Here is a 23,904-nt window from a genome sequence, read left to right on the forward strand (position 1 = left end):
GTCCCACTTCACGGGGCTGTGAGGGTGCTGGGAGGCTGGGGCTCCCCTTGGCACCACAGGCTGCTGCCAGCGCTGCTGCCTGCCTCGCTGCACCCTGGCCCTGGTGCCCGGCTGGGGCAGGGTGAAGCCCGGGGGAGGCTGTGGGGTGCCCAGGCGTGATGCCCGCAGGATGCCCGCAGCCTCGCTGCTCTGCCCCGGCCAGCCCCGAGCAGGGCACGCCGAGGGCTGTGGGGCCGCCCGGGCGGCCGTGCCTCCGCAGCAGCCCCGCAGCAAGCCCCGCTCAGCCGCCCCAGCTCGCCGGCAGTGAGCGCACGGGGAAACCAGCCATGAAGTCAGGGCAGAAACCCTCGGCGGCTCCTACGCCTGGCCGAGCGCTTGGCTATAAAAGGACTTACTCCATCAGCCCCCGGCCCCGCTTCCTCCCTGCCCCCGAGCCCGCTGGGGAGAAAGCATGCGGGGAATGCTTGGGCACGGGCCTTAGTCGCTGATTTTCGGAGTCTTTCCCCAAATATGGTGCCTGGGCCAGAGTCATGGTGCGCTGCGGGGCTGGCGCGCTGCGGGAGGGAGGGCTGGGGGGGGGCTGGCCCCTGGGCTGCACTGACATCACTGTCCCGGCGCCGGCCTTTTAGCACAGGGTCGGCCTCCTAACTGTGCAGTGTGCTGGCTCCTGCGCAGAGCATCACCCCTCGCCTCTGTGAGCAGCCGCTTGTAAGTCCTGCTGCGGGGGGGGGGGGCAGCGGGGAGGGTCCCCAGGGTGGGGACACCGACCCCTGGCGTGGGGGTGCTGCTCCCTGGGACGGGCACCCTGAGCCCGGGATGGTGACGCTGCTCTCGGGACTGCGATCCTGCTACCTGGGTGGGGATTGTACTCCTCCGACTGGGACAGGGGTGCTGCTCCCCGGGACGGGGGTGCCGCTGCTTGGATTGCAGCGCTGCTCCCCGCATGAGGGTCAGGCTCCCAGGAATGGAAGCTGCCGCTCGGGCTGGGGACACCGCTGGGGTTCTGTGCCGCTCCTGCTCCTCAGGACCGCGTTGCCGCCGGGGCTGCGTGGCTGCGGGTCGGCCGGGCTCAGCGCCGCGGCGGCTTGTCGGGGCCGTGCGGGGCTCGGTGCGGGGCTCAGGGGAGCGCGAAGGGGGTTCCAGCCTCCGCTTGCCCATTGCTGCGTGGCACCTCGGCGGGGATGGGTGACGGGCAGGGCGCTGGTGGGTGCGGGGGCGGCTGGCGGCCGGTGGGCACTGCCGTGTGGCCGAGGGAGCCGTGACCGGTAGATCTGGGGTCTGCATGCGATCCCCCTGTGGCAGCTCGGGCCAGGGCTCGGGGCACCCGGCGTCAGGGCACAGAGCGGAGCTGGCTGCGGCGCCACGGGACGTGCCTGGCGGCGCTCCGGCTCCGGGCGCAGGCTGCCCCTGCATCTCCGGCTGCAAGCGGGGTCGGCATCCTCCGCTGCACCGAGCTGTGCCCGGTCTCAGAGCCCACCCTGCAGGAGCCAGTGGTCGGGGCAAGCCCGCCCGGGGCAGGGCGTGGATGTGGGGGCCGAGCGCAGGGCCCCGCGAGGGCACGGCCCCGGCGCTCGGTGGCTCAATGCCAAGCAGGGGGCTGTGCGGGAAGGAGCGAGGCCAGCTCCGCTGAGGGCTTGGCTGCCGGCTCCCAGTGCCTCTCCCCCCTCCCTGGCACCCTCCGGCCCTGCCCGCAGCAGCTACCTGCCATCTCTGCCCGCAGCATGCCCTTACAAGGGCACGGGCACGGCTCCCACCGCCACCCTGCCTCGCCTGCCCTCCTCCCCGGCACGGGGACCTGCTGTGCTGAGGCCACCCCACGGCACCACGGCCACCCTGCCCTGGCACAGCATGGCCACCCCTCCATGCCACGGCCACCATGCCGTGCCACGGCCACCCAGCACTGCCCTGGTCACCCTCTGCCACCTGGCCCCCTCTGCTCAGCAGCCCCGCTGCTGCTGCCCGAGGGCACGGCCACGCCAGGGGCGTTCACGCGTGCCAAGAGCTGGCAGGCAGCTGAGCAGGCGGGGGAGCAGGATGAGGCTGCTCTCCTGCGCAGCCTGAGCCGGGGAGTGGGAACGAGGCACCCCTGCTGGGACGGGAGGTGTCTGTGGCTCATGGCCATGCACTCACCTCCAAATGTGCCTGGACGGAGCCGAAGGGCTGTTGCGTGTCAAGGGAAGAGCCAGGAGGACGCGTCCCCACCACACCAGGGTGGGAGGTAGATGCCGCAGGGTGCTGGGGTGGCCGCGGGTCCCCGGGCAGGGGGACAGCATCTCCACAGCCTGACGGTCCCTGTCCCACCGCCAGGTCTCCCACCCGCTGCAGACATGGCGAACAAGGGCCCGGCGTACGGCATGAGCAGGGACGTCCAGTCCAAGATTGAGAAGAAGTACGACGACGAGCTGGAGGACCGGCTGGTGGAGTGGATCGTGGCGCAGTGCGGGGCCGCGGTGGGTCGCCCCGAGCGGGGCCGCCTGGGCTTCCAGGTCTGGCTGAAGAACGGCATCGTAAGTGGTGGGGAGGCCAGGCGCCCACGCTGCCCGCCGGCCCCAGGGCTGGGTGGGCAGCCGGCGGGGAGCTCCGCAGCCGGCAGCATGCGCGGCAAGCCCAGCCTCTCCTCTGCTACAGGTCCTCAGCAGGCTGGTGAACAGCCTCTACCCTGATGGCTCCAAGCCCGTCAAGATCCCCGACACCCCTCCCACCATGGTCTTCAAGCAGATGGAGCAGATCGCCCAGTTCCTCAAGGCGGCTGAGGACTACGGCGTGGTCAAGACGGACGTGTTCCAGACTGTCGACCTCTTTGAAGGTGTGGGCGGGCGGGTGGGGGGCAGCCGGGGCTGGGGGGGGCCGGGGCTGCCGCACCGCGCCCGTCCTCACGCCTCTCCATCCCTCGGCAGCCAAGGACATGGCGGCGGTGCAGAGGACGCTGATGGCCCTGGGTAGCCTGGCGGTCACCAAGAATGACGGCAACTACCACGGGGACCCCAACTGGTTCATGAAGTAAGTGGGCGAGCACGGCCCTGGGCGTGGGGACTCCCCCTGCCCCGCGGCTGCCCGGAGCGGGCTCCTCCCACTGCCCGGCAGCGCCCTGGAGCACAGGGGATGCCGCACTTCTGGCTGGGAAGCGATGGTGGCTGGGGAGCCCCTCGGGGAATGGGGGCTGCCAGGCGCCCTGGGGTTGGGACGAGGGTCCGGCCGCCTGGGGGGATGCGGATGCCGCATGGACTCTCCCTCCACCCTGCAGGAAAGCACAGGAGCACAAGCGGGAGTTCACCGAGAGTCAGCTGAAGGAGGGCAAGAACGTCATCGGCTTACAGATGGGGAGCAACAAGGGGGCATCACAGGCAGGCATGAGCTACGGCCGGCCTCGGCAGATCATCAGCTAGGCAGCCCCCCTCGCCGCCCCCAGCCCTCCCGCTGCTGGGAGAGCAGCCCCAGCCGGGACCTCCGTCTTCGCTTCCCCTGGCCCAGCGCGCCGCGGCCGCCCGAGCGCCGGCGGCCACCACCGCCCCTCACCAATTGGTATTTATTGAAAAGAAAACGCCAGCCAGCCCAAACGACCCTTCAGCGCGACCAACGGCAGCACGCGCCCCTTGCGCGGCGACGCACCCAGCCTTGGGGACGCCGGGGCAGCCCCGCCACGCTCGCGCCGTGCCCCGGGCGGCCTCTCCCCTCCGGCCTCGCACGCTCCCGCCGCACCCCCGCGAGCCCCGCTGCCAGCCGGCCCCGGCCCCGCCGCGCTGCGCTTGCTGGCACCCGCGGGTGCCCCGCCGCCCTCCCTGGGACAGCGGGTGGGAAGGGCGCGCGCCCCAGCCCCCGGAGCCGCCCCGCCTGCCCGCAGCCCTGCACGAGCCCCGCGCCACTGCCGCAGAGCGCCTCGCGTACGGGGAGGAAAGGAAATTGGCCTTGGTTTTGTACTTCGTTTTTGTCAAAATTAAAAGGTTATTCATCTAGCGTGGCCTGACGAGGTTTCCTCCCGCCCGCCCCATCGCCCCCGGCCAGCGGTGCCCAAAAAGCCGAAGCCACCCTCTGTAGAAGCTGCTCAGGTCGCCTGGGCCACATCCGCAACTTCTTCCAGCTCTGAACCTGGGAGAACCAGAGCTGGGACTGGGGCTTTCCCTGCCCAGCTCTCTCGGTTCCCGGGAAGCAGCGCCGGCACCTGGCCCAGCCTCCCCGCAGGCCCTGGGCCTGGAGGTGCTGGTGACTCATCTTTCCACAGCAGGAAAGGGCTGGGAAGGCAGAGCAGCGACAGATGGGGGAAAGGAGGGTTTTTAAGACTTTATTTGGAAAGCTACACAAAAGGGCTCTGCTGATTAAAAAACAAACCCCAGCTTTAAAAAAATAAACCACCGAACCCAAAGGCGCATGAACAAGCCAACCCTGCTCGCAGATGAGCCGCTGCCAGAGCAGTTCACCCTCCCCTTCCCCGCCCAAAGCAGGCATCGCCCCCCACCTCACCCCTCCCGGGTGCCGCACGTAAGCTGATGCCCCAGCAAGCGTTGGGGAGGCAACTGGGGGAAGTGGCCGCAGCGAGCTCGCACTGCCACGACACCCGCGGCCGGAGGTGCTGCTGTGCCCACCGTGGCCGGGAGAGCCCCATCCTGCCCCTCAGCAGGACGGCCGAGAAAGCCCCGCTGCCTCCTGCCTCCCCAAGCGCAGGGCTGCTCGCGTGCCTGCGGGACACGAGGAGGAGGTGGCAGGGTCAGAGCACAGGGGACAGGGAGCAAATGCTGCTTGGAGATGGGCAAAGCGACTCTCCGCTTCTAAGCTGGGTGTGACTGGTGGGTACTGGCCAGCTCGTAGCCCAGCAGGGCAGGGAATGACAGCGCTGTGGGGTCCCTGCCTGCAGAGGCAGCTGCCGGGGGCCCTGCCACATTTTCCGGGCTCCCTCTGCAGAACCTGGGGCCAAAGCAACGCTTCCTCCCCGCACCGCAAGGCCGCAGGAGCTGTGGCGTGCAGGGGGCTCCGTGCAAACCTGCACCAGAGCCACCCCGCGCACAGGAGGCGTCGGCGTGGGGCCTTGCTCCACGCACAAAGGGAAGCCCTGAGCGCCGCTGCAGGGCAGGCTCCCTTAGGAATGAGTTTAAGGCTTGGTTTGTTTTCCAGAGCGAGGGAAAGGGAAGCTCCCCTTCCGCTGCCAGCACTCTCTTCTTGTTTCTGAGCCACTTCCAACACCACCTTCCGCAGGACACATGGCAACGGTCCCCGGTGGCTCAGGAAGCCTCTGCTGCCCGTGCTCGGGAAGGACGTACCGAGTGGGAGGGACCCAGCCCAAAGCCCCTGCCCCAGCTAGCATGTCTGGTGCTCCCTGTCCTCAGAGAGGAGCTCGGCCGTTGCTTCCCGGCCCAGGTACCCTGCCCCGGCGGGGGCCGCCTCGTGGAAGCTGGCAGCTCTGGCGCTGCTGGGAAGTTTCGGGTGGGTGGGGGTCCAGGACCCCTCCTCCCCCTCCCCCTCCCCCTCCTGGGCAGGCTCTGGGTGCTCACACTCCACCTCGCCATCCTCGATGTCCTTCTCCCGGTAGAGCGGCACAGACTCCATCTCCAGGCCGCTCTCCAGGGCTCTGTGCTTCCCTCCCTGCTGGTACCATTTGCAGGCGGCTGAGCCGTTGCAGGTCAGGTCAAGCCCCACGTTGTTCCTGGTCAGGCAAACCTCCAGCATGTAGTAGAAAGTCCAGAATACGGCAAAGCATCCCAACAGCAGGAGGGTCTGTGGAGGAGGAAACCCCTTAAGAGACAAAGCCCTCAACCACTGCGGAGCCCTGCTGTCGCCCAGCAGCGAGGGCACAGCCCCCGGAGGATCAGCGACGCTGGCTCCCGCTCCTCCGGTCCCTCCTGCAGAGGACAGGGTCTCCAGCCACCCCTTCCCTGGCCCGCAGGCAGGCTCACCTTGAGGGTGTTGGCTGTGATTGTGTAGTGCTGCTCCTCGGGGATCTCCAGCCCTGGAGGGCAGGGCAGGGAGAAGTCGCTGCTGAGGTACTGCCCGCTCATGGCTTCCTCCAGCAGCCTAGGGGAGAGAGGCAGCCCGTGAGGGTCCCGCAGGCAGGACTGCTGCCGGGAGGCTCCCAAATGCCCACAAAGGGTCTGGAGTGCCCCCTCCACCACTGAGGGTTGCCCTCCCGGGTCAGACCCAGCCAATAGCCCCCAGCTCCCCTGCGCGGCATATCGAGGGCAGCCCCAGTGCCCCATGGCAGGGGCCAGCAGCGAGGCTGTGGCCTCACCCTGCCGTGCACTCACTGCAACACTGCTCCAGCCAAGCAGCACCTGCTTCTGATAACGTCCCTTAGCCCTCCATCTCCTGTCTCCCCCCGAGACCATGTTGTGGTGTCCCACCTCTGCCGTTCCTTCATCTCTGCTGGGGACCAGGAGGAGCCGTACAGGGTCAGCTGCCACTGCCTCAAGGTCCCAGGCCTCAGGCTCTCATCTCCTGGGGAAGAAACAGGTTGGAGCAGTGGGGAACTCCCCCAGCCGGCTGGGTGGCACCACACGGAGGCAACCCGTGGCCGCCCAGGTGCTGAGCTGGCAGCTCCCCAGGACGCGGCACGGAGCTGCTGCCGCCGCTCCGGGAAGGCAGGACTCACCGATGTCCCTGATGACCAGCCTGTACGTGCCCTGCGCTTCCTCGCCCCAGCACCGGACCGTGGAGAAGGTCCAGTCAGCAAAGCCATTGGGGTCCCTGCCAAAGGGTGAGGAGAAACAACCCGTGAGAGGGTAATGAAGCCCAAGCTGCAAGGCTGGACATGGGCCATGGCCTTCCGGCTTGGGGCCAGCTGGGCTGGGCGTCCTGCCCTGCTGCAGGAGCCTCCGCACCCCCGTCCCCTTCAGTGCTTACGAGTCCATGCTCCTGGTGGTCCCTATCAGGGACATCATGCCGCTGGGGCAGAAGAGCCTGATCTCCAGGTTGCCGCGGCGGGGGTGGGTTATGGTGACGGTGACCGCCACGTGCTCCAGGGTTCTCATGCCGGAGAGCTCCAGGTCAGCGGTGGTGACTGGTAAAGGGAAGGCAGGTTTTGCTGAGGCTGGTGGCCAGGATGGAGTCCCCAATTCCAGCTGGCCCCAAGGGCTGCTGTGCCACTTAGCAGGACACACGCGCTTGTCTCTGCCTCCTCCCAGCTGCCCCCGTGCGCCTGTGCCCCAAGAGCAAGAGGCAGGAGCCAGGGCAGCCACACCCCAGGCAGGGAGGCTCTGCCAAGCGCCTGGCAGTGAAGCCGCGCTGCACTCGGAGGCCTGGCCCTTGTCCACGCTCTGCAAGGAGACTCCTCGCCTTCCTGAGCTGGGCCACCTGCACACCTCCCCGGCTAGCACAGGTAAGGGCACCCTGGCACGCTTCTTCCCGGGCACCTCACGTCGTGCTTGGGCTGCTTGACACTTGCCGGGAGAAGTCAGGTCCTCCCAGATCAGAGGTGCAGGAGGCACCTGGTACTGGCTGTCCTCTGCCCGCAGCTGTGCCCTTTGTTCCCTCCCTGAGCTCAGCCAGGACCAGGCAGGGCGGAAACAATGGTGAGACAGGGGTGAGGAGGAGGTGGTGAGGAAGGAGGGGTGAAAGGCAACAGCAGCATTAGCAGCGGGAAAGCTGACTCCTGGGCATCTCCCAGCACGTCCCAGGGCAGGAAGATGATACAAACCCACGCTTTCCTCCGCTCACAAGGAGGGAGCCAGGCACGCCTCCCTCCCCTTGCATTTATCAGCAGCCTCTTGCCTGCAGCTGAATCCTCATTGCACAAGTGGGGCCCAGCTGCTGCCTACACGACTTGTGCCGCTGCCCCACGGGCTCCCTGACATCCAGCTCTTCCCTCGGCCCTGACTCACAGCTCGCAGGTTCGGGAGCCCACCCAGAGCGCTTTGGCCAGTGAAATAATACCCTGTCCTGCATCAAATCCTTCCTGCCCTGGGTTTGTGCCAGCTTTTGGCAGCCCTGGAGGCTGCTCTGAACCCACAGTCACACAGGAGCCAGGTTTGGAAGAGGACCAGATGAGAAGCCTGGCACCCATCTCAAGCCCTTCGCAGCTCAAGGGATGCTCACAGCCCCGGAGCTGCTAATGATAGCACAGGAAACGCTTCAGAGTGGGTTCCAGCCTGTGGCTTGGCCTCCTCCTGGCAGCCCAGCCGAGCGGCAGGTGGGTGCTCCCCAGCACCTCTTCAGCGGGGAGGCAGGGGCACCCCAGAGCCAGGTGGCCAGGACACCCCCTGGGGCCACATGGGGAAAGGGTTAGCCCTGAGTCAGCCTGTACCTGGGGACAGTAGTGCCCCGGCTGCACGTTCCTCTGCAAGTGCTTCTCCAAAGTGCCTCTCTTCTGCCTCTCCCAAACTCTGCTGGCTGCCCAGCTTCCAGCTCACCACTCCTTTTAGGGCAGAAGGAGCTGCTTGACCCCCAACCCTCTCAGTGGCAGAGAGGGGCCAGCCTGAGGAGCAGGGTGTCACCCCTCTGTCCCGCTGGGGCCCTGCCGTGCTGGTACCTCCAAGGCAGCAGCCGGGCAGGGATGGGAGAGGCGGAGAATGCGTGCCCAGTGCCTGCCCAGCATCTCCTCAGCCGGCGGCAAGGAGGGGAGGGCCAGGGCCACCTGCAAGGGCGTGCTGGCCTGCCGAGCACTGAACTCTTTCCAGAGGGAACTCTATCCTGTGGAACAGCCTCCGGGCGCTGCCAGCCCGCAGCACCTCTGCCAGGAGCTGCAGCTGGGGCAGCAAGGGGTGCAGGGCCACCGGCCCCCTGCGACAGCATCTTCGGTGGGACAGCGAGGGGGCCGGCGGCCCAGCCTCAGCATAAGCAGCTGCGCCCAGCCAGAGAGCCAGGCCCTGCTGAGGGGTCGGGAAGGGCTTGGGGCCGAGCTCTCCTTCCCACTGGTAGCAGCCGGAGCAGTGCCTTGTTTATGTGGACAGAGGCTGGCCAAGTCAGGAGCTGGAGCATTACCTAAAATGGTCAAAGCCAGACGAGCAGGTCTGGCTGCTGCCCAGCCTGGCCACGCTCACTAATGCCTGTCTGGCTCCTCAAAGGCATCAATCTAGGGATGGAGTTATCAGGGAGGGGACCACAGACACAGATCCCCTGGGGAAGGGCAGTGGAAAGAGAGAGGAAAAAGCCCGGGCAGCCCAACACTTAACCCCTTTGTGGCCTCGCACAGCCCAGGGCTCACCCTGCCAGGCTGCCAGCATGCCCAGCTGAGCCCCATGCCAGCGGGAATGGGCTGGATCCCTGGCCTCAGTGCATACGGGCACGTGCTCTCTCGTGGCACACCTGCTCTTACCGTTCCAGGTGACCTCCAGCTCCTGCGGGAGTAGCGGGATGCTCCTGCCCTCCTTCAGCACCGGGCTCACGTACGAGGCGAGGTACGGGACGGACTCCCAGATCTGTCAGGGGAAAGGTGAGAGGATTTAGCACGAGGTTGTGCCCTCCCTGTGCATCTGTCTCGCAAGCTGCTCCTCTCTGTAGCACACACGTGGATGTGGGCCCAGCTTGGGCTCAGGCCAGGGGGCCTCTCCCAGCGCTGCTCTGGGGCACGCAAACCCCAGCAGCATGCACGGGCTGCGGCGAGCACTGCAGGGCTGGAGAGGAGCGCCCGCACGCCTAGGAGCGGAAGGAAAGTGATGCCCCGTTGGCTAGAGGGGCTGACTGAGGCTCAGGACTCTCCCAGCTCTGCGTTTGTCTCCACCACCACCTGAGTGGTTTTGAGCAGTTACTTAAAGCCATTCCATTTCAGCCCCAGGCACAGCAGGGCAGGAAACATAGCGGAACCCCAAGCCCTGCAGGAAGAGAGAGCAGCCTGAAAATCCCTGTGGAAGAAGGGGCATTGCTGGCAACCGGCAGCGACCAGGCACAGCTGCGCGGTGCTCTACGCACGAGCGAGGACCGAGTGCCAAAGGGATGTGCCCTGGTCTCCATACAACTGAAGGCACAGGGAGGAAGAGATGGGGGTGGCCCTGCCCGCTCTGGCCACACCGCTCCCTCGGCAGCCCCAGCAGCCTCCAGGATGCGGAGCCCAGAGCTGCCAGCTGAGAACACCCCATTTCCTCAGAGCATGACGCCCTCCCTGGAGCCCACCGCGTGGGGAGGAAGGTGCTGGGGCTGCTGACGAAACTCCCCAAGCCATGAATCAGAGCTGTCGTCTCCCACTAGTGAAGGCTCTCTCCCATGGCTATATATAGTGCTGAGAGCGCAGCAGCTCGGGGGCAGGTTTCAGACATTGCCAAAAGCCTCATTACTTCATAACAAAAGCAGCCTTACAGCGAGGGCTGGCAGGATGATGGCCAAAGTGCTGGCCCTGAACGGCAACAGTGTCACCCCATGGTGTTGCCGGCACAGGAGCCGTCGCCCGGGTGGGTCTGCTCTACCTGCCTCTGGGGCGCACAAGGGGAATTACCTTGGCAGCGTTAACCAGCCTCCAGGCGTTCAGCAAGCCGAAGCCGTGCTGATGGCTATGGCTGAAGCCAGCCTGGTTGACGTCCCACTTTGCGTGACGATCCTCGTACTGAAATGAAACGCAGGGCACCCTTGTTACCTTGGGGGAACCCGGAGCAAAGGGGACGAGGCCTGAAGGGAAGGAGGCTCAGAAATATCCCGCAGCAGCAGGGAAGCAAACCCACATGGCCTTATTAGAAAGAAACAGGTTGATCTTTGTATGAAAAAAGTCCCAGGACAAACAGGCTTCCCAGCTCCTCAGAAAGGAAATCAAGCAGAATGAAAGGGCACACATGCCTCTGCTCTGAAACATCCCAGCTGCTCCCTGCCGCCCAAGCCGCAGGCTGTGGGATGGCAGAAGTCTTGGAGAGAAGGAACCAAGTCCTTTAAATCAACAAGAGCTAGGCCAGGGCAGATCTAGGTCCCATCACTTATCAGGTTGTAGTGCTCTGGCAATGCTGGCTTGCAGCTATGGAAAACACTGCCCTGTGCCAAGCGGGTAGAGCATTAGCTGGACAGGGACTCCTGCTCCCCAGAGGGGTGCCGAAGAAGCCCTGTCCCCAAGCCGAATTGGGCAGCTCCAGTCCGTTCCCGCTCCTGCTCTCTGCAGCGAAGCTGTTCTGGAGTTGAGCCGAGCAAAAGGAGGGGCTGTGTTTGCTGCCGAGCTCTCCGTTAGGTCTATTTCCAAGAGCCCGACTCTCTGGGGAGCCCGAGGAAAGGCCAGAGCAGGGCAGAGCGCCCCGCTTTCCCACTGCACAGACTGTGGGGTTGCATTGCAGAGATGTGTGCCAGCCCTTCGGCTCCTGGTGTCCTCGGGCGAGGCACGGTTGAGCCCCTGGAAGACCTGTACGCTGGCAGACGGAGGCATTCCTGGAGCAAATACCCCATTTATTATCATGACAGAAGAAAATGCCTCGGCCGCATTCCTGGGAGGAACAAGGGGTGAGGGGAAAACACAATCCCTTTGCTGGGAGCCAGACAATGGAGAGATTTATCGAGGGGCGGCAGATGTGACCAAAGATGTGCAGAGCAGGACCTCGGCCATCCTGCAGCATCCCTGAAGGGCAGCAGGAGGGAGGGAGGGCCACTTTACCTTGGTGGTGGTGAAGACAATGATGTGCTGGACGTCTCGCCAGGTGAGACACGGCCGCACCTGCAGCATCAGCGCAATCATCCCGGCCGCAAGAGGAGCGGCAGCCGACGTTCCTGTGTGGCCCTCTGTGCAGCCCGTGCCCTTCTGCAAATCCCAGTCTGTCGTCACCTGCCCAGAAAGAGGAGAGGTGCCTCCTGTCAGGCCACCGTTTGCCATGCTGGGGTGGCCGGGATAGGTACTGGAGCGACCAAGCCCGCAGTCCCTGTCCCGAGCCGGGCCCTTGCCACACCAGCTCCACCAGCAGCCTGCGTTCAGCCTGTGACACAACTGCTGGCAAAAGCCCCGGGGACACAGGATAGCTGCCCCCCACGCTACGCAAAGGGCACGAAAGGTGGGGGTGCTGGGGCCCCCCACCACCGCCCCGAACACAGCTATGAAATGAGCAATGCCCGAGCACGAGAGGCAGACGCAGGGCCAGAGCCGCGCTCCTGGCAGGGAACAAGGGGGATCGCGGAGAGCTTGCCAGCGAGGGCGGCCCAGGCGCCCTGCATGATGGCCGGGGTCCTCACCTACCGCACGAGCACCCCGGCAGCGTGCGGGGCGGCGCACAAGCTGGTGGGTTTTCTGGACAGCCCTGCAGTGCTGATTTACCACTCGCGCATTTCTGTCAGCAACACTCACGTAATTTCTATCGCTCTACCACAAGCCTGATGAGGAGGAAAAGATCCCCCGCTGGCTGGACGCCTGAAGAGAAAGCTTGGGAAACTGGGAGTGAGGGGGGAGAAAAGACGGGCAGCTCTCCTGCCCAGCAGTCTGGGTGCCCCCGGCCAGCCCTCTCCTCCAGCACCAAGGGCCCCCAGGGGTACCCGATTATTATTTGCTGAGGACAGTGAAAACCTTCCCCACTTCAGGACGCCTTTGGCCGGGCCGAGCTGTCTGTCCCGGGGGAGAGAGGAGCTAACCTAGCCGCCGCTGTACTGCTGCTACGGCAATTACAAGGGCGCTCTGTGCAGGCGGCGGTGCCGTTCCCCGTTCTGCCAGGCAGCTGGCCCGGCCAGGCGTGTCTGTCTAATCGTGGCCTGCCCCAGGTGAACAGATGGGAAAGCCTTTGAGCAGGCAGAGGGGCGTGAGGTTTGGCAGAGAGCGGCAATCAGAGCGTGACAGCCCAGGCAGGGGAGGCATTGCTGCACGCAACGCTGGGCCAAAGAGCCGGGCTTCTCCGCGCCGTGCCGGGGCACGCAACAGGGTTTAAAGGGGACCACAGACACCACCTGCACGCCCCTTCCTAAGAGATTTGCTACGGCAGAAGGAAAAGGAGGGACTGCAGCTGAGTGCTGGTGATCCCTCGCCCAGGGACACCTCTTGCCTCCCTGCAACCACAGGGAAAGGCAAGCTGGGGCAGCAGGGCAGCACCCAGCCCGAACACAGCACACCAAGGCCAGCACCCAAGCCTGACCCCCTTTGTAAAGGCTTTCAGCCAATATGAGGGAGTTCTCTGGGTGCCCAAGGATTCCCCCTCCAGAGGAAAGACATGGTGAGGTGGTCCTAAACCTTCTGCCTGTGTGAACCACAGCTAATCTGTCCATCTCCCAGCCGCCTCTTCTGCACGGGCAGCTTCCCCCCAGACAGGAGGGAGGAATTTGCAGCACATGAGCTTGCTTTCTCTCTGTGGTTGCTGAGATCAGGCTGGGAGATGGGAGGGGCAGCCAGAGATCCCATCCTCCTCCCTCAGCCAAGACCAGAACAACAAGAGCAGGGCAGCAGCAGAGGGAAAGGGTCAGGGATTAGCTGCTGAAAAGCCTGGAAACATTTCCCAGGCAGTTCCTCACCGGGACGTGGGTACCCAGCAAAAACCCGTACAAGGTAGGAAGGACAACACCATAGCTCCCAGTTGAGAGAGACGTCCCTGTGCTGGGAACTGGGATGCACACAGTTCAGCACAGGGCTGAGCAGAGTGGCTCAGGCAGCTTCTCCGTGGGGCAAGGGCATGAAAGCGCCTTTGCAGCCGCTGTTTGCACAGTGGTTAGCTAAGGGTAAGGAAGAGCAGCTTTACACTGCTCTGGACCACAGACGGTTGCTCTGGCCTGTGGGAGCAAGAGCTGAGGCACAGCAGGGGCCCAGGCAGGCACTGGTCCCCTCGCCCCTGCTCGCAGCCAGCTCGGCTACCGAGGCCAGACCAGCCCTTGCGAGAAGCTTCTGATTTCAGCCAACATCCGTGAGGCCTTTGGAGGTGATGTCCCTTAGCTCTGCTCCCCACGCATGAAAACCAGCGCCAGTTCGGGGAGAGGCACACACACCCCAAACTTGAACTCTGCCAATGTTCTCCAGGGTACCGCAGACACGCAGAGAGCCTTGCTGCCTTAGGACCAAAATACCAATCCAAACGAGCTGCTGCTGCTGCTGAAGACAGCTGCTACTCCTAGGGACCTCAGGCTCACCGTAAGGAGTCCTTTACGGATGGACAAGGCGTCCCAGCTGAGGAGCGATGAATGCAGATAGCTTCCTTTGGCGAGAGAGAGGAACTGGGCCTGAACTCAGCAACCTCAGGGGAAACCTGAGCAATTTACAGTTTGGGACCTTCCTCATCTTCACTGCTGACCACCACGTCACTCCAGCACAACTGGGCCTCTGCAGAGGGACTGCGCAGAGCACAGACAGCCTCAAAAGAGGCACTGGGAGGTTCCCAAGTTATGCCACCTCCCTGCGAGCTGAATGCATCTATCACCCTGTGCTCCCCGTGGGGAGACAGCCCGCGCTGCCAAGAGCTGCTGTTGCCTCCTGTACTTGACTTCGTAACATTCTGCCAGCTGTTAACAACTTCAGCTTGCACTCGGGCACCGCACGTCCTACAAAGAGCACCCTGAGCAGCATAAGCTTTTGGTAGGAAATGCAGCTAGTGCCAGAAGCCGTATTGAATTCTTCCCATTAAGGAAACCACACAAAGTTTATAGTCTGGTAAAAGAAAAAAACCCAGCAGATGGCTGCTGAGAAGTTAACTCTGACATCGCTGAAGCACAGCTAAAGGGCGTTTAGGAGCCCACTATCCTCCAGAAAAAAGGGGCATGCAAGTTCTAACATGGCATGGGCTCACTAAAGGAGCGATCGCAAGACCGGAGGGCAACAGGACGGCTCTCTGGCATGTGCTGTGCCTAGGCTGCGCGTGGCATCTCATCCTGGCTCCCCGACGGAGCACTGGCTCCCGCATTACTGTCCCATAAGGCCAGGGTTCGAAATCAAGGGGCGTTCGAGACCTTCAAAGCACTCTCACCAGCAGCAGGCTTGGGAGAAGCTGGACATAAACCCAGAACTCCCTAACTCCCGATGAAAGCGCAGCAGAGCCCTCGCCGGGCTGCTGTTTCCTTTTTTCCTAGCGTCAGTAGTTTCCAAACCAGCTTGGGACAATTGAAGTTTTTTCTGAAAGGAAAAATCAGCACCATTCTGGGTTTTACTTTCCCTGCCACATGAGTCGAGCCATCGCTCCAGGCAGATTGTGCCATGCTCTAGTTAGGCAGGGATTCCTGCCCTGGCTCTGAACTGCAAGAGGAGCTTGCCGAGTCCCAGGCAGGTGGCTGAGGAGCCCAGGTTCTCCCTGTTCCCCCAGTTTACCCAGCACGCAGGGAAGCCTGTTTGACAAGCCTGGATTCAGCTCCTCTCTGGCAGGCACAGAGCCCCAGCTGCACGTCCCTGCTCGCAGGAGCACCCTAGGTGCCATCCCTCAACTGTCAGGCCCCCGGAGACTCCCGAGCACACGCTGCCAACGCTGATCTGCCATTGGGGTGTCGCTGCCTCATTGGCTTTACCCGGAAAGTGCCTCTCAGAACTGCCTGTCCTGATGGAAGACCCTCCCGGTGCCTGCCGAGCCAGGGACAATCCAAACCCAGTCAGGCCTGGGAGCCAGTGACATTTACCTGAAGCTGCCCCAGGGTGGTTTGGGCTCTTGCCGTCCCCGCTGGCACCGCAGGGCGGGAACGGGTCACAGCCATACGGGCTGGTCAGCCTGACAGCCCCCCAAGTGCACCAGCAGCAAGGGAGGAACACGCTGCGTCAGGCCTGGCATTGGGGAAAACAGGCCTGGCTGCTTGGCTTGGGCAAAAAGGACATTTTGTTGACAAGAAGTCATTTTTTGGCAAAAAAAGGAAGAGTCGATAAAAATATTCTGAAAAATTCAGCTGGGAGAGGCACGCATGCCAGAACAGAGAGGGAGCTGAGGCCAAGTAGTTTAAAGAGCCCGATGCTGCTCCCAGCCCTCTGCGCTCCCACATCCCTTCGGAGCAGAAGTGAGGGGGGCTGGCTGGGCAGGGAGTGCCACAGCCCCCCCAGAGCTGAGCCTCAGCCGCCCCTGCCCCTTTCTCTTCAGGAAAGCCCACAGTAGCCCAGGCGTCTCGCTCCAGGCTCCCTCCTTGCTGTGCAAAGGTGGCACGCACACAGCTGGGATAAAGCTTGTCTTCTGCCGGCTGTCACTGGGGCTGAGCTGCGGGAGCAGCCTGGACGACGCTCCCAGGGACACAGCGCAGAGGAACTTCTTCAGGGATCACCCAAGTGGCCCCCGTCCCAGAAGATGTCTGCCTGCAGCTCCCAGCAGTGCAGAGCAGGGAGCTAAGGGAGCGCAGTCCCTGTCCCTATCAGCCCGACACCCTGCCTGTGCTCGAGGTGACGCACGTGACACATGCAGGGTCTGTGTCTGGGGCTGGGAAACTCAGTGTGCCCACGAACACCCCTGCGGAGGGTCACTGCACCACGGGTCACAGCCTGACAGACAGTGACAACACAGGGAACAACTAGAAACAGGAACCTCCCTCCCGGAGCACTGTTTACGCAGGGCCTCGATACAAAGTGTGTTCATTCCCTGCCTCGCAAAGGAACCCGACTACCAGCCTAAGGCAGATGCGTGGCAATCAGAAGGGACAGAGCTTCGTCCCTTCTCCGCGCTTGCCGTTCCAGCCCTGCGGCCAGGTGCGGCCAGCAGAGCACAGGGGAAGATGTGTGCCTTGCACGGTACTCACAATGCTCCTCATCATCTTGTCCCCGCCGCTGAAGGTCACCGCTAGCATGGAGGCGCATTCCTCGGCATAGAACGGCATGGAGCCCGTCTCATCCACCGCGCCTGGGAAAAAGTGACAGGCATTGACTGTATGGGCTTAATGTTACGCAGATCATCTACCCCTCACGTAGCTTCTGCTCTCGAGAAAACGGACTAGACATTTCTTTTCCAACCTGCACCATAGGAACGCTGCATTTTGGGTCACTCCCTCAGCATGGCAGCGTGTCTGTCACAACCCCAGCGATGGAGACCTGAAGGTAGGCAGGAATTTCTTTGGCCCCCTCTTTCTCTGTAGGTCAAAAAAAGCCTGCAGACTTGAGGGCTGAAGCCCAGCACCTCTACACACTGCCACATTCACTCCCGGACGACAGACGCTCTCCCGCAGGTTCCCACTAATCAGCCAGCTTCCAGCTGGGCAGCTTTTGTGCTTTTGGGATGACCTCATTTTTCCACGCTGGGAAGAAACGAGACGGAAGATGCAGGCGCTCACCTATCGTGACAGTGTAGATGGAATTGGCGTAACCATCATAGTTGCAGTTGTCGCTGTGCTGCCCACCGTTGCCACTGGCCACGACGAAAATGCTCCCAAAGCCCCTGCGACCCGCTATCACGCCGTGCTGCAGGGCGGCCTGCGGAGAAGGAACAGTCGCTGGTCAGGGCACGCTCCCGCGCCTTCCCCGATGACCCCAGAGGGTTTGTGCCAGCAGCCACAGCTGGCACGCCTGGCTGCGAGCGTGAGGGAGCAGGGTTCTCCCGGACCTCGCGGCACACCTCGCTGCTAAGCCAGGCGTGGACGGACGCCGGTGCCTCCCCCGAGCCGCCTGTGCCGGGGAGGCGTTCGCCCTGCAGACTGCCCGCAGGCACAGGACGTGCTGGAAAGCTCCGTCCTGGCACCTCTGTCCGGGAACCAAAGTCCACGCTCCGAGATTTCAATAACTGGCCCTGCCAAGTACGCGGGGCGATAGCAGCGCCAGCCACAACCCGCCCGGGCGTAGTTCACCGGATGGCAGAGTCAGGGAGGCACGTCTGTTACAGCCCCGACCAGACACCGAGATTCCAGAGCACGTGCGTTACGAAGGCAGTGCTGCGGCCAACGTCTGGGCTGAGGAATGGCTGCTCTATTGCTTGCTATGATTTTAAAGCGGATTCTGCGTTAAAAATAAAGCGAAAAAGGAAAAGCAGCCTTCCAGGCAATCGCAGCACAAAGCATTTGAACTCCAGAGGAAACACAGCAGCCCTAGCCCTCCCAACTTCAGCAGGCTCGCTCTGCAGCTGGCTCTTCTGGAGCATCAAGGGTTTCCCGCTGACAGAGACTAACCACGCGTGGCTGCTGCCCTTCTGCAAGGCCCCAGCTTCCACACGCACTCGGGCGTTGCCTTCGCTGAGAAACACAACTACACCGGCCCCGCTTGGGAAGCGCGTTTCTAGGCTGACACCTTGCACAGACGTCACTCCCGCCTAGACAAAGGGTATGTGTCTGATGGACGAGCAAAAAGCAATCCCGCTGGAAACCAACCCTCCTCCTCTGCCCGCCCTTCGGCAGATGAAGGCACATACTGCATCGGCCACAAAGCCCTCCAGACGCTCTGCTGTGGCGAAGCAAGCTTCCCTTGTGCTCTGTGTCCCAGAGCTTGTTACAGCCGTCTCTGCATGCAGGAAGAGAATAAATTAACTTGCAGAACTGGAAACCGTTTGTCATTGTGAACTGATAGCTCAGCTGTCAGCGTTGCTGCAAACAGCACAGTAACTGCTATCTTGTGGTTAGGAAAGTACAGCAAAAGGCTGCCAAGCAAAAGAGAAATTAAGCGGAACCACATCCTGGGAGCGATGCAGCGCCGGCTTTGGGGCCCCCTCGGCGACCCCTCGCTGCAGCACCTGGGCAGCGGAGCCAGGCACAGGCAGCTGGCCGTGTTTTGCAGCGGCTCTGCAGCACAGGCGCTGCCAGGAGGCCGTAACGGCCCGGGAAGGGGCTTCAGCTCTGACACTTCCCCATGCTGTGGTCCCACTGAGAGTGAACGCAGCCACTGCCCCAGCCACTTACTGACTCCTGGCATTTGGAGGGATGCTCCCTGCCTTGAGAACCACCCTTAAAGCAGGAACGCTCGGTGCCCTGAGTGGAGAGCATCCCTTGGGTTGCAAAAGCTGTCAGAATACCACCACGGGTTTTGCAACAGAGTGTTTTCCTGCTGGAACCAGCCTCTCCTGGCAAAGCTCATGTAACGCTGCCTGAACGCTGCCCTCCCGCAGCAACGTCACCTCTCCCCACCGTGTGGTAACGTGCAACACCTCTTCTGGCAGTGATGGAGGCAAACAAATGTGTGCTGTGCCACAGCAACGTCCCTCCTCACCTGCCCAGGCAGGCAAGAAACCACAAGCCCCGGAGGGCTAGCCCAGGGCTGGCCCGTGCTGCTGGGACTGCTTTTTACCTTTCCCAGTTGATGTGGGCCATCCACGGTTTTCCCATCATCATCTGGACCCCAGCTGCAAAGAGAGACACCATGAAGTGACAGCCCCAGGAGTTGCAGACAGCAACTCTTCCTCCCGTTACAGCGAGCTACAAGCAGCCACCAGTTACTCCTAGCACCCTGACCGGGACTAGAGGGTGCTGTACTTTCCCATCCGTCAGGTTGGCCCCTCGCTGCTGGGATATCGCAGTCATGTTTGCACTGTGCCCCCGGGTCAGATTCCAGCGGACAAAACGTTTGACTTTTATTTAACAACCAGCTTCTCACACATTCCAGTCCCTGTCACACGGCTCCCCAGCCGCAGCGGGGGTCACAGAGTCCCCCAGCTCAGCCAGCCGGCGGGACGTGCTGCTGCAGCAGCACTCAGAAGGCAGCCTTGCAACCGTAGGTGCCGTGCATGGCCCGGGCCGGCTCTCCAGTAACAGGAATACTGATGTTACTCTTAACAGCAGTAACAGAGAGCCCCATCTTATGTGCCCGGCTGCAAATCCCCTCGAGGTTCAGCTGCGCAGAGCCCCCAAGATGGCCTGACCGCAGGGCAGAGGCAGGCACCAAGCCCAGGGGGACAAGCAGGGCGTTCCCTCTGTGGGACGGGCCTGCCACCTCGCAGCCTGGCTGCCAGGCATGCTCCCAGGACCCACAAAAGCGGGACCAATTTCGGTGCCTCAAGGCTAGCTGGAGCCATGGGAGGAGAGGGGCTGGTGTGAGCATTCAGCTGAGAGCTGCGAACCCCTCCCCGGAGCCCACAGCCCTTCGCTGGCTGTCGGTGTGGCCCAGTGCAGGGTCCCCTTGGGGCTCACCTGCAGCTGTAGATGTCGTTGATCTGATAGTGCTTGTTGAAGGCAATAGCCTCCATGCTGTCAGTGAGGGGCCCATCCAGCACTCGTATGCCTGCAGGACAAAGGACAAGGAAACACGACTGAAGCAGATCAAAGCAAGCTGTCTAAACAGTGCAAACAAATCCCTTGGCAGGTTCACACCGGGGACGCTTGCTCTCCCAACCTGACCGAACCAGATCTCCCAGAGCTGTAACCCTGCCGATCAGTCCCCGATGGCTAGGTGCGCCTCAGGGGTTATAGGTGCACCCTCACACGCAGCTCCACGTCCTCTGCTGGACACGGCTTTTCTGCCAAGCAAGCCCTCCAGTCCCACTACCAGAACCAAGGTGGTGACGGCACAACCGAACGCCAGCTGGGCTCACTCCTATGCGCCCCTGAGCCCCCTGACCCAGAACACTGTTCCCCAGGGGCTTCTTCACATCCTGCCCTCCGTTATCCTGCTGATTTTCAGGGCTAGTCCCTGCTGGGAGCAATCGCTTCCCTTTCTGAGCTGCCAAACAGCCAGGCTCGGTTTGGGATGGACGGCACACTTGCCTGCTGAGGGAAGGGCGCCGGACACCCCAGCTGGCGCACTTGGACCAGGAAGGCGAGGCCACCTCTCCGAGTAAACCAACAAAGGCTCAGTGCTGAGTTTTCAGTGACACAAATGGTTGATAATTACAGTTTTGCATCATGGTTTAGGCTGGCAAAGGACGTTACAAATGGAAACCAGGCATGCATCTCAATTAAGCCTATTTATAAACAGCGTGACCGCCCACCCATCTCAGCTCTCGCCTGATGCAGCACGCGCACGGCTTTTCACTGCCGCATCTGAGCCTCCCCCATGGAGGAGCGGAGCAGCCCAGTGAGGGATGCACTGGCTCTCCCCACGCCAGCTCCAGTGCTTACCACGCTGCCCCGGCAGCCTCCCCGTCCCGCCGCAGAGCTCAAGGCTGCCCTGCTGTGCTCGCCCTGCAAGGCCCGGCGCACCTCTGGAGAGCCGAAGCCTGAAGAAGTGCCAGGTCCCGCCTGAGCCACCAGGGTTAAACCCTCCCTATCCGCCGTGCTGCAGTTAAATTATGAGCTCATCTTTCTTTCTGCCAGCTGGGCTTTGCTAGCAGCGTCTGCCTACAGCCTCCCAGGCCAGCTGGAGCCTGGGGACCCTGCCGTGCCACCACCAGGGTGGCTGCTCAGGGAGCAACCTGCCAGGGCGAGGCTGGGAGGGAGCCGAGCACAGGGCGGGGGTGCAGAGCTGCCTGCGGTGCCCTTGAGCGAGCTCTGACCCCCAGCATGCTGCCGGCACCCCGGAGCCCACCCGCTCCCCAGCCCCGCGTCGCAGCCAGGGAACGTGGCACCATCTGCCGGGTATGGAGAGAATCACGTCCCCGGCTGCAGCACAGCAGGACCCTCCTCTGCTCTGCGAGGGGCGCATCCTGCCCGGCAGAGAGGTCTCTGGAACACGCAAGCTCCGGAGGCGGCCGAGGCTTTGCAGAGGAGAGATGCGCAGCTGGACCTTCACGCCCTGTCCATCCACACAGGGCAGGCCTGAGACCAAGGGAGTGCAGGGGACTGGCAAACATTTGCTCCCCCGGTCCCTCCAGCTGCAGCCTGCAGCACGCAGGCACTGGAGTGGGCATGTCGCCACACGTTTGCCTGGCCTAGGCTGCGCGGTACGGACGTGCCTCTCCCAAAATCTCTGTGGCCGGGCAGGTGGCGTGCTGGGAGTGCTCTGGAAAAGCTGCCCCAGCACACACTTATCCTGCTCTTCCAGGAACTGCCTCCCCTGGAGAGGAGCTCAGGCAGATGCCGGTTCCTCCCTCCAACAGACTGACCAGCCTCAGCAGGCACCGGCTGACTCGGAGCCGCTTCGGCCAAGCCACCCCATCCCGCAGAGCCGTGTCCTGGCCCCGCAGCGTCAGAGGCGAGACGAGCCAGGCAGGAGCACAGCACGTCACAGTGCCGAGCCGCACACATACCTGCGATGCGGCTCCCGTAGGCTACGCCCACCGTGCAGAAGCTGTTGTTCGGCACGGCGGCGATCTCCCCAGCGCAGCGGGTCCCGTGGTGGTTGCCGTTCTCCTCGTCAGGGTGAGGCATAGGGTCAGGGTCGTTGGAGTTCAAATCGTAGCTGCCTTCTGGGCTCTGAAAACAGACTCACAGTCACAACTCGGGGCTCTGCTCTCCTCTCTTTGGGAAAAGCAGGACTTAGGAGCATGCTGCACGGGCTGAAGGACAGCCTGGAAGTCACGGGAACTTAGAGGGCGCTTCCACACAGGGCCGCAGCTCAACGCTGCTATCTGGTAAACCCACAACTACGGTGCAAAATCTCCCAGGGAGAGGTTTGCCACTGGCATTTCCCACCCTGGCCGAGCCCAGGGCGACAGCGTGGGTGAGGCTTTGCCAGCGGCCGAGCTCACGCCGCACTGCCCAGCTCACCGGAGGCCCACGCCGGCCGTGCTGCCTCCCCCGGCCTCTGGCTCGCCCCAATGCCCTCCCACCGCAGAGCTGACACTCACGTAATTTGGCTGGATGTCTTTGATGGTGTGTTCCACTCCATCGTCCACCACCACCACCGTCACGCCGCGCCCCGTCACATTGCGCTCCCAGACACCTGTGACGTTGATGTCCTTCCCCGGGCTCTTGCGGTTGTTCTAAGCACCAGAAAGGACAGCAAGGGGAGAGGAAAAGCAGAGGAGCGGGTCAGCTGTGAGGAAAGGGGCTCCCGGACCTTTCGGGCATGCTGGCTGACGTGCGGGGCCAGGGCTGGGCTGGAGCGCAGGACAGAGGTGCAGGACGGTCATGGGAGGTTTGTTTGACGCGGACTGCGAGCAACAGTTGCTCGAGCCACGAAGCGGAGCGCTGCAGGGCCAACATCACGCTCCAGCCTGCTAACGGCACGGCACGCTCCGGCCAAAAGCCCTCTGCCCACCCCAGCGCCACGGGCACGCGGCCGGCTGCAGGAGCTGCCACCTCCCGTCGCCACGGCGGGCAGGGCGAGCCTTTGGCGCATCCTCCTTGCCACGAGGATGGAAAGTGAGCGTTCTGCCTGCCGCACAACAGCTCGCTTGCGGCCACGCGAACTGCCTGAGCCTGCTACCACAACGGGAGCCAGAAAATCACTCACCAGATGCCACTGCTGGGGGTATTTGGGATCGTTAAAGTGCAGGCTGCGTTTGGAGCGTTTCAGAAGCTTCTGCTCCGAGTGCCACCGCACGCTGTCGTGCTGTGCAAACAAAGTGTCCACCGACCTCCTTATTGCTTCGGGTTCGCCTGTGGCGTGGCTGTCGGGCTGGTAGGAGAAGAGGTAATGGCCTTTGAGCTCCCCAACGCGGCCCATGTTCACCAGCCCCGCGGCCCGGGCCAGCTCCTCCGCCCGCTGCTCCAGCTCCTCCTCGGGCACGTCCAAGCTGACGGCCCAGGTCAGCCTGCCGTGCCGGGCCTCAGTGGCGGCAGCGCGCTCCCCGCCGCCGGCGGGCCCGTCCGACGACGCGAGGGGGATCCAGGCGGCGCTCAGCCAAAGGCACGTGTGGATACAGAGCGTGGCCTCCATCCCCGCGCTCCATAGCGGCGGCCGCCGCTTCCAATGCGGCATCAGACAGGCGGGCTGCAAACGGCGGGGAACAAAACCGGTGAGCGGAAGCCCCTCTGGCCCGGAACGGGGCGGCCACGGCCTCGCCCGAAGGTCCCACGGCGCCCGGCGGGCAACGCCGGCCCGCCTGGACGTGCCGCCAACCCCCGGGCTCCGGCTCTAGCCGCCCGGCGCCGCCTTCGCGCCCCCGGGGAGCCGCTCCACCGGGAGAGGTGGGCGGCCCCGGGAAAGGCGGCCGTCGGCGGGGCAGGCCCGGCCGCCCGCCGCGCCCCGGGGCTGGGCCCGCACTCCCCGGGGCGCTGCGGCCGCGGCAGCCGAGGGAGGGGGCTGCCGTCCCCGGCCCCGGCCCCGTCCCCGGCCCCGTCCCCGCCGCTCACCGGGCCCGGGCCGCCGCCGCCGCCGCTTCCGGATGCCCGGCGGCCGCTGACAGCAACGTCAGATCCGGCGGCGGCGGCGCAGACCTCCGCTCCGCTAGGGGGCGGTGTCCCCCGCGGGGCGGGGCGTGGGTC

At 63.6% G+C, this 23,904-nt stretch overlaps 2 protein-coding genes across 2 annotated transcripts; one reads left to right on the top strand and one right to left on the bottom strand.

Moving 5' to 3' along the window:
- The first annotated feature begins 623 nt into the window (after nucleotides 1-623).
- TAGLN (transgelin) lies at nucleotides 624-3,953 on the top strand. The gene is made up of 5 exons (XM_075116300.1): nucleotides 624-708; nucleotides 2,308-2,507; nucleotides 2,629-2,806; nucleotides 2,898-3,000; nucleotides 3,245-3,953. Exons 2-5 carry the CDS (start codon nucleotides 2,328-2,330, stop codon nucleotides 3,384-3,386), a joined length of 603 nt encoding a protein of 200 aa, XP_074972401.1. The 5' UTR covers nucleotides 624-708; nucleotides 2,308-2,327; the 3' UTR covers nucleotides 3,387-3,953.
- Nucleotides 3,954-4,263: 310 nt separating this feature from the next.
- On the bottom strand, nucleotides 4,264-23,863 carry PCSK7 (proprotein convertase subtilisin/kexin type 7). The gene is made up of 16 exons (XM_075116294.1): nucleotides 23,773-23,863; nucleotides 22,931-23,410; nucleotides 22,323-22,457; nucleotides 21,783-21,948; nucleotides 19,789-19,879; nucleotides 18,950-19,004; nucleotides 17,014-17,152; nucleotides 16,486-16,586; nucleotides 11,483-11,650; nucleotides 10,352-10,459; nucleotides 9,239-9,341; nucleotides 6,829-6,985; nucleotides 6,578-6,672; nucleotides 6,330-6,423; nucleotides 5,886-6,003; nucleotides 4,264-5,706 (listed from the first exon to the last, which is right to left on the bottom strand). Exons 2-16 carry the CDS (start codon nucleotides 23,396-23,398, stop codon nucleotides 5,290-5,292), a joined length of 2,415 nt encoding a protein of 804 aa, XP_074972395.1. The 5' UTR covers nucleotides 23,399-23,410; nucleotides 23,773-23,863; the 3' UTR covers nucleotides 4,264-5,289.
- Between the last annotated feature and the right edge of the window lie 41 nt (nucleotides 23,864-23,904).

Source organism: Phalacrocorax aristotelis, chromosome 22, assembly GCF_949628215.1.
Source record: "Phalacrocorax aristotelis chromosome 22, bGulAri2.1, whole genome shotgun sequence".
Classification (NCBI taxonomy): Eukaryota; Metazoa; Chordata; class Aves; order Suliformes; family Phalacrocoracidae; genus Phalacrocorax; species Phalacrocorax aristotelis.

What these genes read in the sequence shown, in the direction of transcription:
- TAGLN (XM_075116300.1), top strand. Translation starts at nt 2,328, where the DNA reads ATGGCGAACAAGGGCCCGGCGTACGGCATGAGCAGGGACGTCCAGTCC. An exon ending in TCTGGCTGAAGAACGGCATC is followed by an intron (nt 2,508 to 2,628) that starts GTAAGTGGTGGG and finishes CCTCTGCTACAG; the next exon opens with GTCCTCAGCAGGCTGGTGAA. An exon ending in GACCCCAACTGGTTCATGAA is followed by an intron (nt 3,001 to 3,244) that starts GTAAGTGGGCGA and finishes TCCACCCTGCAG; the next exon opens with GAAAGCACAGGAGCACAAGC.
- PCSK7 (XM_075116294.1), bottom strand. Translation starts at nt 23,398, where the DNA reads ATGCCGCATTGGAAGCGGCGGCCGCCGCTATGGAGCGCGGGGATGGAG. An exon ending in ACCCCCAGCAGTGGCATCTG is followed by an intron (nt 22,458 to 22,930) that starts GTGAGTGATTTT and finishes TCTGGTGCTTAG; the next exon opens with AACAACCGCAAGAGCCCGGG. An exon ending in CATCTACACTGTCACGATAG is followed by an intron (nt 16,587 to 17,013) that starts GTGAGCGCCTGC and finishes ACTTTTTCCCAG; the next exon opens with GCGCGGTGGATGAGACGGGC.